The following is a 17,942-nucleotide window of genomic DNA, read 5'->3' as shown; positions in this document are numbered from 1 at the left end:
GTCCATCAGTATTCACATGATTTACTTAAAACTTGAAAGCGGGGAGCCCTTTATTCCACATTTCCCTCTACCCATGACAAGAAAAAACACAAACAAACAAGTAATAGCAAATAAGTAACGGAAATGTAGCAGTCTTAAAAATCGACACAATTAAACAACTTAAATTAAAAGGGAAAAACTCCTCTCACAGTGTCTGTACAAAAACAAAGTGGTAATAGTAACATCACTAAAACTGCTCATGGTCATGTATAAGTTATTATAGAAGACCGTTTCATGTGTACAAACTAGAAACAAGAGGGAAATTGGAGCGCCGGAAGCCTAGTGGTTATTGCACGCCACATGTACGGCGGCTATGTGCTGCATTCATGTGCTCCTTGGAGGTCCCAGTTTCCGACTTCAGTGTGTTCACATGATTTCAGTTTTGAAAGTTGGAATGCTATAACAACTTCTAAACAAAGTGTGGATGGTACAAAGAAGATGTGTGAATGTTTTCTAGCAAAAAGTTTATGTGCAATACATGAATTCATGAAAAAGTATCTTAACATTAACAAAACAGATTTTGCCGCCCCCATGTGATGACGAATATGTCGGCAAGTTGGACACTTCATTTTTTCCCCAGAGTTTCCGAGTTGTTGTTCCGACTTGAGCAGGTGCATTTTACAACTGGGGAACTCGTTTTCCCGGTGTGTCCGGATACCACATGAATGCACCTTTAATCCTCCAAGCGGGCGTTCCCAGGTTAAAAAAATCCGACCTTTGGCTCCCCTCCCTGCTTTTCATTCCCCACTCTCTCTCTGACTCTATCCACTGTCCTAGCTCTACATTAAAAGGCATAAAAAGCCCCCAAATAAACCTTTAAAAAAAAAAAACATTAAAAAAAATTAAGGCTTCACATTTTAGTAGAAATCCTCTGCACTTTATGGAGTGAGGTATAAATAAATATCGAGACAAGAATTACAAGGAGGCTTCATGACATAGACACAATGTTGTCTTGAACACAGAATCAGCTGCCAGTCTTTGAACATCCCATTTAAGAGTCTAACAGAGAAAGGCTTTGAATAAACCAGTGATGGACAGTTTAAGAATGTGGACAAAAAGAACATTATTATCTGCTGCACAATGAATGCAGAGCGTGTGAAGCTCATGATGTCTGCCATGGAACACTTTGCATTCTCCCTTTATTTGAGATGTCTCGCATACAAGCCGCTTACTAACAATGACTCACTGTAAGAGTCGAGTTTACTCTGTTGACCTGCTGATACCGAGAGAAAAAAAAAAACTAAATCCCTCCCCCAAAACATATCACATCATAAATATGCAACATCATGTGTGCATATTAAAATCACATCATATCATGCACCTGCATTGGCAAAGTAGGTTAACGATCAAACTGCCCTCACTAATACTGAATGTAGGACAACACTTTGTGGGCTTCAATCAGTATTTTCCCGCCTGATGTAAAGCAGGATGGTGTATGGATCAATCATAACTCATATGAAAAGCACAAAGGTTGGGAGCCATAGAGAAGGTTGTGAGGCAACAATGTATTGCAGTTAATGAGTATCAAACAAAAAAATAAATAAGAAACTATCAAAAAAAAGTAAAAAATCTAAATCAGCACAACTATATTAATGCTGTACAAGCACCATACAAAAGTATCTAAGACACCCGGTGCATCTGTGCTGCAAGGAATCACTTTTTGTGTTGTCCACGGGCGAAATGACAAGCAAAGTCGTATCTGTCTGTGCACATGTGGCCACAGATGTTGCACTGAAATGGATGCTCATAGCCGTGGCAGCCCATGTGAATGGTGTAGAGTATGTTATCCAGAAAGTGAATATCACAGTGGCGGCATTTCTGTGGCAGCTGTTGTTCCGCTGCGGTCTGCGCAGGGAGGGCGGGCGTGCCCGGCAGGCTGCTGCTTGCACTCGCAGTCAGAGTGTTCATGCTGCTTTCAAAGCCCAGGGCGGGAACAGGACTGAAGCTCCCGTGGCCCGAGGTGGGAGACTCTTTGTTAGGAGGTGAAGTCTGGACTCCGTTGGAACACATCGCAACATGTTCATTCGAGATCTGATGTATGAGGATGGGCTTCTCTTCTATTAAGGACTCTCTGTCTGGGGACGCAGGAGTTTGAGGTTCAGGGTGAAGGTCTGCCAGCTGGCCTGCAAGTGTAGACAACTGGTCCAGCGGGTTGTTAAAAGTCAGACCATTAGAACTTCTGATGAGGCCGTCGTTCTCATCCGCCTTGTCATGGTTCTTATACTCAGCACTGTTCAAATGGTGGTGGATCTTATGAGGAAAATCGCTCAGGTAATCCGACTTTGGCATCATCAAAGAGGGAGGGTTGTAGTTGATGAGCAGCCGCCTGCTAAAGCCCAGTGAGCCGGTCCTCTTTTGCAGGGAGCTCAACATGCGTTTGTTGGAGAAGGAAGAGCGGACAACTCGGTTGGGGAGGAGTTTGTGGCGACGGCGGCGGTGGTGCGACAGGTTGCTGCGGTCGCTACAGCGGAAGGCGCAGAGGTCACACTTGTATGGTTTCTCTCCCGTGTGGGAGCGCATGTGGGCTTCAAGGTGTCGCTCGTACGCTGAAGCAAACGGGCAGAGCTGGCAGCGGTGAGGCTTTTCTCCTGAGTGAAAAGAGGGCAAAGATGCAATTACATTATTAATATGACAAAGTATGAAAAAAAAAAAACAGCATTTAGTCTGTGTGCTGCACAAGGAGCTATATGAATTTTGATCATTTTGATATTACTGGGGGGTTTTTGTCTTTAATTTCTACATAATACCTGCGGTGACCAAACATGCCAAATTTGATGAATGATGTTCTGTGTTCAATCTTGACTTGAAATATTTTCAAACAATCTTTAACTTTGTGCAGAACAGAATTGAACTGAATTTGCATTTGGTCTGCAAATGTTCACCTCTTTAATTAACCTCACTTTGAGAGTGAAATGCTAATAAACAACAGTATGTCTTGTTTTTAAAACAATCCTGAGTAACTTCAGTTTGGGTCAATTTTGGCGCCCCCCTGTGGACAAAGAGGTACCTCAACTATTTGCTAAAATTGCCCTCTATATGAGATGACATTCAACTTTATTGTCATTACACATATACAAGTATAGAGTAGCGAAATGAGGTTTGGCATCTCACCAGAAGTGCAATAAGCAGAAAGTGCAAGAATCTGTGCTATGTACAGTAATTACAAAATGTACAGATGTAGACAAAAAAAGTGAATTATTGGGTATTTATGGCTGGATTAATGGGATGCTATAAATATAAATAAATGCTATAAATATAAGTATATTCTTAGGATTATAATATACAGATTAAGGTGCAGTGAGCATGCTATACTACGTTACAGATAATATAGAGCAGGGATGGGCAACTTTAGTCACAGCAAGGGCCACATTCATTTAATTCTCACTGTCAGAAGGCCATATGGTAGAATACAAAAAACGATTACAGTCAATTATGTGTCAAATTTATCTCAACATATACCAGTGATCAAATATTATTATGGACATAGTTCTGGTTTTCACTATTTCATGGCAGATTTTGTCATCTTTTCTTCATGTCAAAATTGACCTGAGGGCCACATTGAGGGTTGATAGGGGCCGCATGTGGCCCCCGGGCCGCCAGTTGCCCACCCCTGATATAGAGTATATATATATTTGCAAGCTGTGTTTTGCTTTCTGACAAATATCCTTCTGAATGTATCACTTACAGTGAACCTTTGTTGTGGAAAGTGTAAACAAAATCTGTTTCTCATCTGACTCCTACCCCGCAGCAAAAAAATAACTTAATAGAGATATAACTCTTCTCCCTGATGGATAAAAGCTTTTTGCAGAAGCTGTAATGTGTGAAAGAATGCAGAGGAGACACTGACCCGTGTGGATGCGGATGTGCTCTATTAACCGAGCCATGCCCTTGTTGGCATAATTACAGTAGCTGCACTTGTATTTCCCATCGCAGGTCCTCTCCAGGCCGTCCATCTGTACATCTGGTCCATCCTCTACCGGCAGGTTCACCTCCACAGGCGCAGAGTCGAGACCAATCTGCTCGCTCCGGGGGGCAACTGAAACCAAAACACACATTAACTCTATTTTTGATTGACTGATTGATTGATTGAATTCATTTCAGACATCTCAAATAAAATCAAACATATAAAAAATACAAAGCAAAATGAAAAGCACAAAAATACAATAAACAATAAACAATGTTCAAATTATAAGAAAGAAAAAAGCAAATTACATATATTCAGTTGATATGCCTGAAAAGGAGTAGGAAGAAGTATAAAACTTATTTAATCCTACCCCTTTTCCACAGCTCAATAATTAACATTTATCAAATTAAATTCCTGTGTTCCTTATAATCTCTCTATATATATACAATCTACATAATACACAATTTGCTACACTATATTTATGATACTATATTTGATATTTACAATCCAATGATTTTCCATACATATACACAACTTGATATACTATTGTTTTTCTTAATAGCTCGATTGGAGTATTTTTTTGTATTGTCCGTTTAGTTTATTTTATTGGATTTTGCATTTGTTAATGGTGAAGAATGGGGGTAGGACTTGACAAGCCTAAGCCTCTTCCTATCCCTTTTCGAACGAGTCAAATGTGTATTATATTGAAATTGGCTTTTTTATTTTTTTCTCATTTGTTTATTAATTTTCATCTATTTTTTGGGAAAGGTTTTATAATAATGCAGACATTTGTTATATTTTCTGTTGTTAATTTAAAGTAGTGATTTCAGTCGGGACTTTAATTCTAGATTAAAAATGTATTAAATTAATCCACGCTCGTTTGTTTTCATTTGGAGGCGCACGTGACGTAATTTCGCACAGCATTGTGGGTGGTAAAATACAATTCATTTCCTGAAAGCACGCATCCGATCCATACTGCATGAAACCCGGAAGTTAGTATCCATACTGAAATGTTCAGTATACTGAGGTGGAGCCAAAAAATGCATACTGAATGACCACGAAAGTTCAGTATACTGAAACTCCATACTGAACAGTACGTACTGCCTACTGAACTGTGACAATTCGGAAAGGGCCCGCGTCCGCCTCCAAATGAAAACAAACGAGCGTGGATTAATTGAATCAATTTCTAATCTAGAGTTAAAGTGCCGACTGAAATCACTACTTTTAATTAACAACAGAAAATAAAACAAATGTCTGCATTATTATAAAACCTTTCCCCCCTCTATTTAAATAATGATTTAACTATTTAAATGCGTCTTTATTGGTTTATTTTATATTCTGTATATTACTGTCTTTCATTTGTACTTTTCTTTATGTACTGTATGTTATTTTGCTATTTAATCTGCCTTTTACTTGATTTACATTTACAATTATCTGCCTACTGTGTGTGCATACTGAATAGTAGGTACTAACAGTATGCAGCACGGATAATACGTACTGCCTACTGAAAGATTTAGTATGTACTTGGCCACACACACACACACACACACACACACACACACACACACACACACACACACACACACACACACACACACACACACACACACACACACACACACACACACACACACACACACACACACACACACACACACACACACACACACACACACACACACACACACACACACACACACACACTTCGCCGAGTGACGAGGCTTTTATAGATTTGGTGACGTAGTAATTCACTCCTACGTCACACTGTACTCCACACAGCCGTTCAGAGTTTTTCAAACAGAAGGGCACATTTCTAACAATGTTTCAAATGTCAACACTTTGTACTCAAATGTCGAGATTGGGACGTGGATTGATCCGTAACACTACTTAATACTCAAATACAGAGATTTATAGTTGGAAAAAAAGAAGTGGTTTAAGGGTTTAGTTTGTGCACTGAATTAACAATAACCTTGCACACCTGCTTGGTACGGCGGCTCGCCTGCCTCTCCGCACACAGAGCCTGAAATCATGTTGACGTGCTGCGTTTGCTGCGTCAGGTATTCTTGAAACTCCCTCACAAAATCCACAGGCTCGGTCTTTATCTCTTCCATATTCTTCTGTGTAAGACCTACAGGGAGAAAGGAGTATGTTAATAAAAAAAAAATAATTTCTGCTTTCCCATTTGGCCCCTTTTAAACACAACAAGACCTTAACACGTAGCGTCATTTAATGTTTGCTCATCGGTAACAACGATGCTATTGTCGCCGAGCTAACGCTAACGCCGCGCCTAACACAAGCTTTTCTATCGTTAAAAACACCCCCATCCAAAGCCCTGCACATGCATTACCTTGCTGCATTAAAGTTGTGTCGTCGGTAAGCGGGAAAAACGTGTGAAACTTGGGCTCCGTGGATGAGTTATCCGGCTAAAAAAAAAAAATTATCAAGAGAACACTTCCGCTTACCCAAGGTGTAAAACGCCACGGTTGCCTTCCGGTACTCAAAAGAAAATGTGTAAATTTAATACGCCAATTAATTCCTCCATACACAGAGCACTATCCGTTCCTTTTTGGCTGAACATACTTATTAAAAGCAGTGTGACAGACAGCTTTAATTTATTTATGTGTTTACCCAACATTTTTTTTTTTAATAGGCCGATTGTTAGGCTTTGTCCGCAGTCATAAAAAAAAATAGCCGGGTGTCCGACTCGCTCACCGCGTCCTTAAAGGTAGCATCACATGTAAACACATTTTATAACAAATCATGGCTGCCCCGCTGGTCAGGATTGTCTCTAAGGTGAGGGGTGTCATTGTCATACCTTAATAATTAACATTTAAAAGCCTTTTTTTTTTTATCTGGTTTTAATTCATTTCCTCCTGTATCGATCGTTTATCCTTGAGTTACGTAACATTGCTGGGTCCTTGAGGTGAAGTTCGTAGCTAACAGACGGCTAAAGGTAGCTTGGAGCACAGACGAATCTCGAGTAATTTGGCACTAACTGGATATCTAGCAAACCTGTTGAAATTGTAGCTACATGAAAACGCAGATAGAGACTTTAACTGTTTTCTGTGTTGCTCTCTTGCTGTCAGTCTTGCAGACAGATCTGTAGACCATGGGGTCCATGCCAGGCTGGATGGAGGAGCAGCTTGTCCAGCAGACCGGCTCCAGATGTGGCTTCAGACCAGTCCGTCTCCTTTCCTCCCCTTCAGACGTTTTCAGAAGAAGAGAGCATGATGAGGGAAGCAGGTGAGCTGTGCATCCTGTGTACTGCTGCTACAGAGCTTCCTCAAACACTAAACATGTGTCTTGTCCTTTGACAGTGAAGAAATACGCACAAGAGCGCATTGCTCCTTTTGTGTCAAAGATGGATGAAAATTCTGCCATGGATGAGGAAGTTATCAAGTCTCTCTTTGAACAAGGGGTATGTATCTCATCCGTGTGTAAATCCTCATGTATAACTAATTGATTCTTCCATATCTCACATACTGTGTTGAAGTAAAACATTCACCCATTCAATTTTCATTTTGCAAAAAAAAAAGAGCCGTAAGAATCATCAGTAGAAGTCGGTATAGAGATCCATCAAACCCGCTATTCATTCAGTTGAAGTTGTTGACATTTCCTGAATTAGTTGATTACAGTATTCTGCAAATTATGTTTAAAGCTAATCCGGAAACATTGCCAAAAAACATCCAAAACAGATTTGAGAAAAGGGAAAGCCGTTATAGTTTGAAAGGAACACAGATCTTTAATAAACCGAGATTCAACAGAGACACTGAAGAATCAAAATCAAACATGATATTTAAAAGAAATATTAAAGCCAGTTTGTTGAATAAATATGAGGAAATATGTCAGTGAGATACTGTTTTTTTTTTCTTTCTTCGTAATGCTGTAATAAAAATGTATTGTGATATACTTTGTGCATAATGAATTGGTAAGGAGGACTTACAAGGGGGGGCTGCCAGTGGCTGTGTTTGCCTGCAGCCAATTTAATTTAATTTAAATTGTTTTTGAATTAAGTGTACTGTTTTGTTTTGTTAAAGAGGGGCAGATGTTATAAGATTAATCTTCTTTCTGCTCCTTTTCATTCAAAATTTGAGATTTTATGTTTGTTTGTTTTTCTTAACTTTATTGTTTTTTTTTTTTTTTGAATGAAATAAAATTGACAAAAAATATCTTCATATCTTCAGCTACATGTAAACCATCTGACCCAGTGATCTTGATTTTTTTTATTTTTTTTTGTACAGCTCATGGGTATAGAGATTGACCCAGAGTATAACGGCACTGGCTCCTCGTTCTTCTCCTCCATTCTGGTCATTGAGGAGCTGGCGAAGGTGGACGCGTCTGTGGCTGTTCTCTGTGACATCCAAAACACACTGATCAACACTCTGTTTGCCAACCTAGGAACACCGGCTCAGAAAGAGCAGTACCTCAGCCGACTGTCGACCGATACGGTGAGCAGTAAGGCACACCGTCTCCCCCTATAAACCGCTACTTTGGTTTTGCGGCACAGATTAAAATAGTGATTCAACTCTGATCAGAAGACGCACAGATTTTGTTCGATGGCCTCGTTATGTAAACTAATGCTGTCTCCTGATTGGCTGTCATTTCTCTGCGCTGTATTTTGATGTCATGTTTTTCAGTGTTTCATTTCATCTTGTCCCAACAGGTTGGAAGCTTCTGCCTCTCAGAAGCAGAGTCGGGGAGCGATGCCTTTGCTCTGAAGACACGTGCCGATAAACATAAAGACTATTACATCATCAATGGATCCAAGATGTGGATCAGCAACGCAGAGCATGCAGGGGTTTTCCTGGTGATGGCCAATGTGGATCCATCTGCTGTGAGCTCATGTTTTCGTTCTTGATGTATATTGTCGGATCCATAACTTCTCTGTGAATGTAAAAATACAGGATTACAAAATCTTAGATAACAGAGACAGTTTGCAATTAAAACTCTGATAGCTGGTCATTGTTAAACACGGATCGGCTGTTAAAATGTCCCACCTCAAATGATTAACCCCTAAGAGTTAAATCAGGGCCTGTGTAACACATTTTGTCATACATATTTTGTATTGTATTACATCACATTTCACTGATTTCACTTTCACAAATGTTGTCACCCTCGTGTTTGACTGCCAGGGATACAGAGGCATCACCTGCTTCATCGTGGACCGGGACACGGAGGGTCTCGAGATTGGCAAGAAAGAGAACAAGCTCGGCCTGAGAGCGTCCTCCACCTGCCCGCTCAACTTCGATAATGTCAAGGTGCCGCTCGAGCAGTCACTTTGTACCCCAGCCATATCTTAGCGTGTCCAACTTTGACCTCGACTAACGCTGTGCCGTCCATTGTAGGTACCAGAGAAGAACATTTTGGGACAGGTCGGTCATGGGTACAAGTATGCTATTGGGATGTTGAATGAGGGCAGGATTGGAATTGCCGCTCAGGTAAAAGCATTACAACGTTTATTTAAATGATTTAAAACAAGCTGAATGTGCTTATTTCAATGAAATAGTTTGTGCTGACTTTGTCTCTGTGTGTTTCAGATGATTGGGCTGGCGCAGGGCTGCTTTGACAACACTGTTCCTTACACCAGGCAGAGGGTGCAGTTTGGAAAACGGATCTTTGACTTCCAGGTACAAAATCCCACAATGTGTTCCTTTCACTCTAAGATAACATGTTTGTGAGTATAGAAGTTGTACAATAACGTCTTTATGGTTCTCTTTGCATTGCAGGGCATGCAGCACCAAATTGCCCACGTAGCGACACAGCTTGAAGCTGCTCGGCTGCTGACATACAACGCTGCAAGACTGAAGGAAGCCGGGCGCCCTTTCATTAAGGAGGCCTGCATGGCCAAATACTTCACCTCGGAGGTGATGTTTGATGTTTGCATGGATTCAATTGATGTTTTTTTTTTAGGGCCTGGGCATTTTTAACTACCATTACATCTGAAGTTATTATCAGGGACATGTTCATCTTTAAAAAAAAAAAACAGATCAATTTTTTTTTCTATTATCTGTGTAATTAAGTTTGATTTCTCTCATCATAATGACATTTTTGTGTTTTTTTTTTGTTTACTCACTGAGGTTGCTGCTGTGAGGTTGTCAAAATTAGATTTGCACATTTGAACTAAAATCACGATAACAACACTTGATAGTCGATTCAAGCGTCCTTTGGTGAGAAAAAGTATGTGTAGGTCCATTCTATTGGGTTTGATGTTTGATAACAATTCAAATGTATATTCACTTTTTCGGTGCGTAGAAAGGTTTGGTAGCACTGACTGCAGTAAGCAATGCTGTTTCAAGCTGCAATATCTAAATATATATGCAAGAATATGCCCTTGTGTCCCCCCCCCCCCCCTCCCCCTTACCGTCTTCAAAGTCAGTAACAGAGGTGTTACAGAGGTGAGACAAGATCAGCTGAGCACGTGGGGGAGCGCAGCGCCGTGCAAGTGTATATACGTAATATCTGTGTGTGTTTGTGGAGCTCCGGCTGCGCCAATCATTATGAATGTACAAAGGCGTGATGACGGCTGAGCGTAGTTACGGCACTTTTGCAACAAACAAAAAAAAGAAGAGGGCTTCTTTCATCCTCACTTTAAAATACTCTTAGCACTGTCTGCAGCACATCGCAGCAAAACATCTGGACTAAAGTTGTTTCAAATGGAAAATTCTTGATGATAACCTAGAATGAATCAATGCACAGTCTAAATAGAAAATATGTTTTCTCTATACTGCTCAAATTTTCACGAACATCAGCAACCATATTGGTATTAGGTGAATTTGACTTCACATTAATTACTGAAGTTATCGTTCTGAAAAGTCCCATATCAGTCTGGCTCTATTTTCTAATCTAAATGCTTTGTTGGTATGTGATTTTCAGCATTATAGTCAATGTAATATGTTGTTATTTTTCCCTCAGGTTGCAACTTTAACCACATCTAAATGCATCGAATGGATGGGAGGGGTAGGCTTCACCAAAGACTACCCCATAGAGAAATACTACAGAGACTGTAAAATCGGTGAGCATGACTCCCCCAACGTTGACTTGTGTTTGCACACTGTACTTGTTGCACTGTTGTTTCGATTGGTTTCGTTGGTAGTGCTGATGCTATAAATGTGGAGAGGACAGAGCTCATGAGGGCTGCAGGAAGGTCAGGTGAGGTTGTCCGTGATTGGACGAGAGTGGTGGGTGGGCAGGAGGAGTGGCTGTAATCAGACTCTGCAGGAATTCCCCCGTCTGACCCCTCAGAGTGCCATTAGACCAACACACAGCCAAGGAAGCTGCCAGGGCAAAATGTCACTTTTCCTGTCATCAAAACGATTACGGCTCCTTGCTGGGGCTTTTGGCAGACTGAGCTGCTTAATAAAAAGCCCTTTGTCTCCTGAGAGTGAAAGCTGCACATTCATGATCTCTTCAGCAGGAGTTTGACTAAATTGACCTTGTTTTGTACTGCAGGAATTTATACTAATGCTCTGTTTTTGTGTCCATTTTCTCCAGGTACCATTTATGAGGGCACCACAAATGTCCAGCTGTCCACTATGGCTAAGTTCATTGATAAAGAGTATGACTACTGAAACCAGTGATTTCACTCTGCTGTGTTACACTCCACATTATTTTTCTTTATAAGACTTTTGTGAGATGCTCTGACTGTAGGTCAGCTTGTATTATAGTTTTTTTTTGTTTTTTTTTGCAGTTTCAGATGTTTGTCCTTGATAACCCTGACTTTGCTCGATGTTACTGGTTCCATTTCACCAACTTTGGGATTAAAGCTTATCCGGTGCAATGATAGTTTTATTAAATGTTATTTTTCTTTCAAACAGACCTTTCTATATATAAGATGAAGAAACATCTGTTTCTTTGTCTGACACCTATCCTTTGTCAATATTGTCCTCTTTTGCTTTTTTGGGGGGGAAGACGTCATAAATCATAAAATGCTGTTAACATATCTGATCCGTAAGTTGCAATATGAAAATTATTTTTTTCAAACATTATTCTTTGAACTTGATATTTCAGTGCCTTCAGTAGGTCTTCTATGCCTGAGATCAGTAACTTAATTTCTTTGTTTTTCGCAGAATACTCTGAAATAGGTAGATTGTGTTATTTCTCTCATTTAAATAGCATACTCTTACAATATTGTACAGTTCAGGAACAATAATAAGGATAGGAATTTATCCTTTAGGACGAATCTGTAAATCACTTTGATCAATAAATGTGAATAATGTATCAGTTAAATTCATCAACCTTCTTTGTGTTCTTGGAAGAAATCACCTGTTTGCAGATAAATACCAACTTCCGCCACTGGGTGGCAGCATTCCACAGAGGGAGCGCTTTCTCATATCGCACTCTATTATCTCGTCTTTTAGCAGCCTGTCACCTCTAATGATATTTGATGTCAGTTTAATTATGCCGGTGCTTCACATGAAAAGAGGCTGCTGTGCATAATTGACTCACTGATGATTTTTTTTTTTTCTGTTCATATTGATTGAATTACTTTGGGCGACATGTGCTGAGGGGATGTGCTCCTTTGTTTTTTAGCATCATAGACGAGCTGTGTCCCAGTGTTACAGTCCAGCGATGGCAATTAAGTCACGATGGAGGTCATCAACGTGATAATGAATGTTCCCTCCGAGGTGTCTGTTTAATAATATTTGTTTACAGGGTTGGAAGAGTCAGAGTTAGGAGTGCTGCGATCAAGGAGGGCAGTGATTTAAAGACATGCTCAGATTCACAAGAGGTAAATAGAAAACTGCATTTTTCTACACTTCCACGTTACACAATTAAATAATTAAAAATCTATTAAGACTTTATTTTTTACAGATAAATAAGAGGGCTTACTTCTCTTTTGTGCCCATAAAAACCTCAATCTAACAACAAACTGGCTCACAGAGACAAAAAACAGTAAATGTGTTCGTCAAAAAAATCAGAAAAAAAAACTTACGATACTTTTTGTCTTTAAAGCAGAAGGCAAAAAAGATGAAAAAATCTCCCATTTGCTTTTTTTTCCTCAAATTGTACTGGCACAAAAACATTGAACAATGTCTACCCTTATTCCCACGAAGAGTGGTCATCATAACATTTGATTAAGTATTCATTTATAATATATATTTATAGTGTAAACTTTTGACACCTGAGTGAACAAAACTGTTATTGTGTATTTTAAGTTGGTCCAAACCATTTTTTTCCTGTCTTGAAAATCTTTTAGTTTTCTTATGGTTCTAAGATGTCTGAAAGGCAGACAAATTAAATATTTTAATAATATTGTCCCCTAAAAGAAACCATACTGTGTGTATTTCAGTGCTCCTTTGAAGAGCTGTTATATACAAAATATTAAGAACAATTAAAGCTTTGGTGTTCACTGATAGAATTGAAGTTCTGACACTAGTTGAGTCTTTTTAGGGAAGAATTATACCTCTTGACATCAAGTCTCTGCCTGGATCTGATCAACATGTTGATATTGTGCTTTTAGACAACATGACAGATTAGTCAAAGAATAAAACATTACTTATGATAAGCTCTATGTTTGCCTGTACGTTCTAAAAAATCTGTTAAACCTCTAAATAAAAAAAATTGGAAAAACACATGCCTGCCTCTGCATCAGTGATTGAGAGTCCTTCTCTACCACCTCTGATCCACTCGGACTTGTTCTGTCTTTTGTGCGAGCCCCTGCTTAATGAACCTAATCTGCTGAAAACACAGCTATGAGCTTTTCACTCAGCATTGGCAAACAGCAGCTCAACTGGCCTCCTTCTCCGCCCCCATCTTTAACACAGCTATGAGACCTCTAATTATGCACCGATTCAAGTAGCTTTTCACAAAACACAGTGTTGTCCTTTAGAGCTGGAGAGCGCTCCATGAGCTGAAAGGACACACCACATGTTTGCAGGTTGAGCAAATTCATTAGATTTGATTAGTGCTATGCAGCTGCTTCAGTCTGGGTTTGAAGTCTTACAAAATCCCAGGTTGTGCTAGAGTTTTGTATATGTTTGAGCCATTTTTCCCCATAAGAAATGTACAAAAATTGTCCCTTTGATTACTGAAGCAGAGTGACAGGCATGCATTGTGTGTTTGTTTGTCTGCTTTTAGGAATGATTTAATGACATATGCATTTTGTCTTACAGGAAAGAACATACCAGAGATCAGTTATTTGATTTAAAGTAGCCAGGATAGTCCTTGTCAAATTAAATTCAAGCGTGCATCTCTTACAATCTTGGGAGAAAATCAGTTTGACAGCTTACAAATGTAACCTCCATCTCCCTCCTTCTGATTTTGTGTCTTAATTGTCAGCCTATGATAATCTTATCTGATCAGTCTTGAACACATCAATGTCTCATTACACACCAAAAATACAGTTAGGTGCAGCCAAGCACACACATCAATATTCTTTATTGGAAACAAGACTTCTGTTGTCTTCTGATTTGATCACTTACTGCTTCCCCTGATTGTTCACAGACTCTAGTGCAAAGCTGTTTTTGAAAATAATGTATCATCATGGTAGGCATTCAGTTTAACATCTGCCTGTAAATGAGCCTAAAGACAACTGGGTCAGGAGAAATACACGAAGCATTTTGTATTTATCAGTTTAATCAGAGCAAAAATTATTACAGCTTCAAACAGCATCCTCTATGTTAATCAATCTTACTTTTAGTGTAGAAAAAATTGTATTAAGCCTATATGTTTTTCGATGGTTCCGTAAAATGTGCGTAATTGCCCATTTTTTGTTCCCATGCCAAACTGATTAAGGCTCTTAGCTGAGATTTGACAATCCCAGAACCATTTATTCAATTTACTGACAGGTGATTGCGACTCGTGCACGCCTCCTAAAAACTCCGCGACACCGTCCTCTTTAATCTAATTGGATAATAAGTGGGTGCGTACTGTTGAGCCCGGAGGCAAAACGCTCGCGCGGCCTTTTTTCTTTGGAGTCTATTCTCGTCACAGCCCCTCGCGGTTTTCATCTCAAAGCCCATTTGCTATTGTACCTGCCCAATAGCAGAGACAGAGCGCGTTTAAACTCGGGTGGTATTTTTGATTTCATCACTACAATCCGACGCAAGTTTGAGGCTGTGATCCCTCGCGCTCTCAGTCTTGATCATCACCGCGAGCTGGACTCAGATCGGCGACTTTCTTATTCTGTCTGTCTCTCTTTTTATGACTTTTACATAGACTACAAAACAATTTGTTCTTTTTCAGGAGTTTTTGCTTCCTGTGATAAGTTTTGATGGTGATCCACTTTGGACAGTAAACGGTGATGGCAGACTCTGATGCGCAAGAGACTCGCCAACAAGCCAAAGACTCCCCTTTTTCCATCAAGAACCTTCTGAACATTGAAGACAAACCCACAAAGCCGAAAAGCCTCCTCACCTCGTCCAAAGGAGTTTTTGAAGGCAGCTTTTTCTCTCGGCTCGGGGAATTATCTTTCCCTCGGTTCGAGTTGCCTGCACAGAGAATCGGACTATCAGCTCAGTATTTGGAGAGAGCGTCCACCTGGTGGTACCCTTACACACTCGGGGCTCATCTAAGGACTGCAGGTAAATCATTAGTATCTCTCATTCTGTAAATAAAGTCGATGTGATGTTATTGTCTGACATTAAAATGAACATTGAATCAATTTAGGTCATGTTGTTTATGAAGTGGCGAGGTATCAGAGTAATGTGATATACGCTGAATGAAAATAATTCACAAAATCAGTATAAATAATCTATATTTCAAGCAAAAGAAAGTTGTATTTTTATTTAATGGCTTAAGAAATTATATTTTAAAACTGCTTATTTTCCTCTGTAGGCTCTGAAAGGGCCAACCTGAGGGAAACATCACCAGCCCCGGAGAGACGTTCCCCTGATCTCCAAAAAAGTGACCAAGATGCCAAAGAGGAAAGCGCCGACGAAGACATCACTCTGGATGAAAGTGACTCAGAAGAGCCAAAGAAAGAAACAGACCAGGAGGACGAGTGGAGGAGGAAAACGGACGAGCTTGACTCGGACAGGAAGCCTTGTCGAAAGAAGAAGACTCGCACGGTGTTCTCGAGGAGCCAGGTGTTCCAGCTGGAGTCCACCTTCGACATAAAGCGCTACCTGAGCAGCTCGGAGCGGGCCGGCCTGGCTGCGTCGTTACACCTGACAGAGACACAGGTGAAGATCTGGTTTCAGAACCGGAGGAATAAGTGGAAAAGGCAGCTGGCCGCGGAGTTGGAGGCGGCCAACCTGAGCCATGCGGCGGCGCAGAGGATTGTGCGGGTTCCAATACTTTACCACGAGAACGGAGCCTCCGAGGCGACCGGGGGCCCCGCTTCTAACTCACCGAGCAGCCAGTCTCTTCTGGCTTTTCCCCACCACATGTACTATTCCCACCCGGTGCCTCTGCTGAGGCCTGTTTAACGCTGACTGCGTCATTACGCACTGTGTACATGTTTTTAAATGAGCGAACACTGGGAAAATTACAATTTCGTAAATTTTGTATATTTGAGGACACAATGCTACATATTATTATTATTGTTATTATTATTGTTATTATTATTATTATTATTATTAGGCTATTACATGTAAACAACCGTTATCCTGCTAAAGCGTCTTTGAGAAGGACCAATAAGGATTCAATTAGTGTTATAGGAGGGACATTTTAAATTATATTATTTTTATTGGTGAAATCGTGATGAGCTCAAAAATTGTTAAATAGCCTATATTTGAGTGTTTCAGTTTTGAAAGAAATGACTTGTCTTAAACAGGGTTAATTGTGTATATGTATTTCACAGAGATTTGTGTCAGTGTTTGTAACGAAAAAATATTAAATTTAATATTTTGATATTTTACAATAGTGTGCAATACAGTTGGCTTAAGGCTACCAGCCTGTGTAACATATAGTTTCAGTTGTCAATAAAATAAACCTTTCCCTTTGTTATAGTGAGGACAATCATGTGATCCTTAAGAAAATACCCAAAAAGCTGCAGGTAATAGACTAAATTGTTTTTATGACGCCATCATGTGTTGTCGTTACTTTCAAAGCCATGAAAGAGCCAAAAGATAAGCCTCTGTTTGTGTATGTTTTTTTTCTCTCTGATATTGTTATTAAAAATCTGTATATTATATGTAAAAAAAAAAAAAAGCATCTTTCTTTAATATAATTGTGACACACATGGGAAAAGGTGTCATATAATTGAGTCATGTCTTAAATATCTCTTTGTGACAGCAGAGGTGCTGTCCTCTGGATTATTTGTGATAATGGAGCGATTTATTTTCCTCATATATATATATTTTTTATAAAGAAGCATTTAAGGATCAGTGGGGGGGCTGTGGTCATCAAGAAGCCTTCTCACAAAAAATGTATCTGTCTAATAGTCATTGTAAAATGGCCATCTTTTTTTATTTCAACGACCATTTATTTGAACGATTCGAAAATTTGGAACAGCATTTAAGACATAATTTTTTTTGGCCCAAAGACTATGACACACTGATTTCTTCACAGGTTTATAGGTCTGATATTTGGCAATGTTATGTTTGTTATCCAAAATAACTGATAACAATGGAGAGATAACCAGCTCTCACATAAACACTAGAAACAAATGTCCACTATTAAAGACAAATTAAAGGGGTTAAGTAGTTCAGTGTGTAAGTTAATCTTTGTTAATTAGTAGGCTATAATAAGATTTTAAATATCGGGTTTGTTAAGCAGGCTGAGTTATTATCCTTTTTTATTGAATAGAATACCCTTTGACTTGTTGGCAAGCCATAAACTGCCATTTAATTAAATAAGACATTGTTGGGGGGAAATGCTCAACAAATAGGCCTAAAGAAAAATCCTCAATCGTGGATTTTTTTTTTTTTGTAATTTTGTAATATACTAAATAACTTTTACTGTAATGTATTAGAGTTTTTCATCATACATGCATTATTTCGATGTTAAATGAAAGATACAATCATCCATTTTTAACAGAAACCTAGAAAATATAGCCTTCATGTGGTTAAGTGAGAGAGGGAACGAGAGAAAGCGTTCCTGTGTCACATGATCTGTG

At 39.5% G+C, this 17,942-nt stretch overlaps 3 protein-coding genes across 4 annotated transcripts; 2 read left to right on the top strand and 1 right to left on the bottom strand.

Annotated features, from left to right (window-relative positions):
* Positions 1-37: 37 nt before the first annotated feature.
* On the bottom strand, positions 38-6,448 carry LOC109996046 (zinc finger protein Pegasus). 2 transcript variants are annotated; one of them, XM_029280419.2, is made up of 4 exons: positions 6,291-6,448; positions 5,922-6,071; positions 3,887-4,075; positions 38-2,627 (listed from the first exon to the last, which is right to left on the bottom strand). In XM_029280419.2, exons 1-4 carry the CDS (start codon positions 6,298-6,300, stop codon positions 1,693-1,695), a joined length of 1,284 nt encoding a protein of 427 aa, XP_029136252.2. In that variant the 5' UTR covers positions 6,301-6,448; the 3' UTR covers positions 38-1,692. The 2 variants fall into 2 exon arrangements, with proteins under 2 accessions (XP_029136252.2, XP_065805978.1); XM_065949906.1 differs by having other exon boundaries at positions 6,406-6,427.
* Positions 6,449-6,599: 151 nt separating this feature from the next.
* Positions 6,600-12,169, top strand: acadsb (acyl-CoA dehydrogenase short/branched chain). Its single transcript, XM_020650005.3, has 11 exons — positions 6,600-6,736; positions 7,030-7,186; positions 7,261-7,361; positions 8,185-8,391; positions 8,607-8,777; positions 9,076-9,201; positions 9,289-9,381; positions 9,481-9,570; positions 9,670-9,807; positions 10,856-10,955; positions 11,435-12,169. The coding sequence occupies exons 1-11, from the start codon at positions 6,704-6,706 to the stop codon at positions 11,509-11,511; spliced, it is 1,293 nt and encodes a 430-aa protein (XP_020505661.1). The 5' UTR covers positions 6,600-6,703; the 3' UTR covers positions 11,512-12,169.
* Positions 12,170-14,853: 2,684 nt separating this feature from the next.
* LOC109996065 (homeobox protein HMX3-B-like) lies at positions 14,854-17,016 on the top strand. The gene is made up of 2 exons (XM_029280420.2): positions 14,854-15,465; positions 15,719-17,016. Exons 1-2 carry the CDS (start codon positions 15,186-15,188, stop codon positions 16,309-16,311), a joined length of 873 nt encoding a protein of 290 aa, XP_029136253.2. The 5' UTR covers positions 14,854-15,185; the 3' UTR covers positions 16,312-17,016.
* Positions 17,017-17,942: the final 926 nt, after the last annotated feature.

This window comes from Labrus bergylta, chromosome 21 (assembly GCF_963930695.1).
Source record: "Labrus bergylta chromosome 21, fLabBer1.1, whole genome shotgun sequence".
Lineage (NCBI taxonomy): Eukaryota > Metazoa > Chordata > Actinopteri > Labriformes > Labridae > Labrus > Labrus bergylta.
The sequence above is the reverse complement of the archived record's forward strand: the minus strand, read 5'-3'. Positions and strand labels throughout refer to the sequence as shown.

Bases quoted from the DNA above. Each gene is read 5' to 3' on its own strand.
- LOC109996046 (XM_029280419.2), bottom strand. The intron at 4,076-5,921 runs GTGTGCAAGGTT...TTTTGGTTTCAG, and splicing joins CGAGCCGCCGTACCAAGCAG to TTGCCCCCCGGAGCGAGCAG. The intron at 2,628-3,886 runs GTCAGTGTCTCC...CTTTTCACTCAG, and splicing joins GCACATCCGCATCCACACGG to GAGAAAAGCCTCACCGCTGC.
- acadsb (XM_020650005.3), top strand. From the start codon at position 6,704: ATGGCTGCCCCGCTGGTCAGGATTGTCTCTAAG. The intron at 7,187-7,260 runs GTGAGCTGTGCA...GTCCTTTGACAG, and splicing joins GAGCATGATGAGGGAAGCAG to TGAAGAAATACGCACAAGAG. The intron at 10,956-11,434 runs GTGAGCATGACT...CATTTTCTCCAG, and splicing joins CTACAGAGACTGTAAAATCG to GTACCATTTATGAGGGCACC.
- LOC109996065 (XM_029280420.2), top strand. From the start codon at position 15,186: ATGGCAGACTCTGATGCGCAAGAGACTCGCCAACAAGCCAAAGACTCC. The intron at 15,466-15,718 runs GTAAATCATTAG...TTTCCTCTGTAG, and splicing joins GGCTCATCTAAGGACTGCAG to GCTCTGAAAGGGCCAACCTG.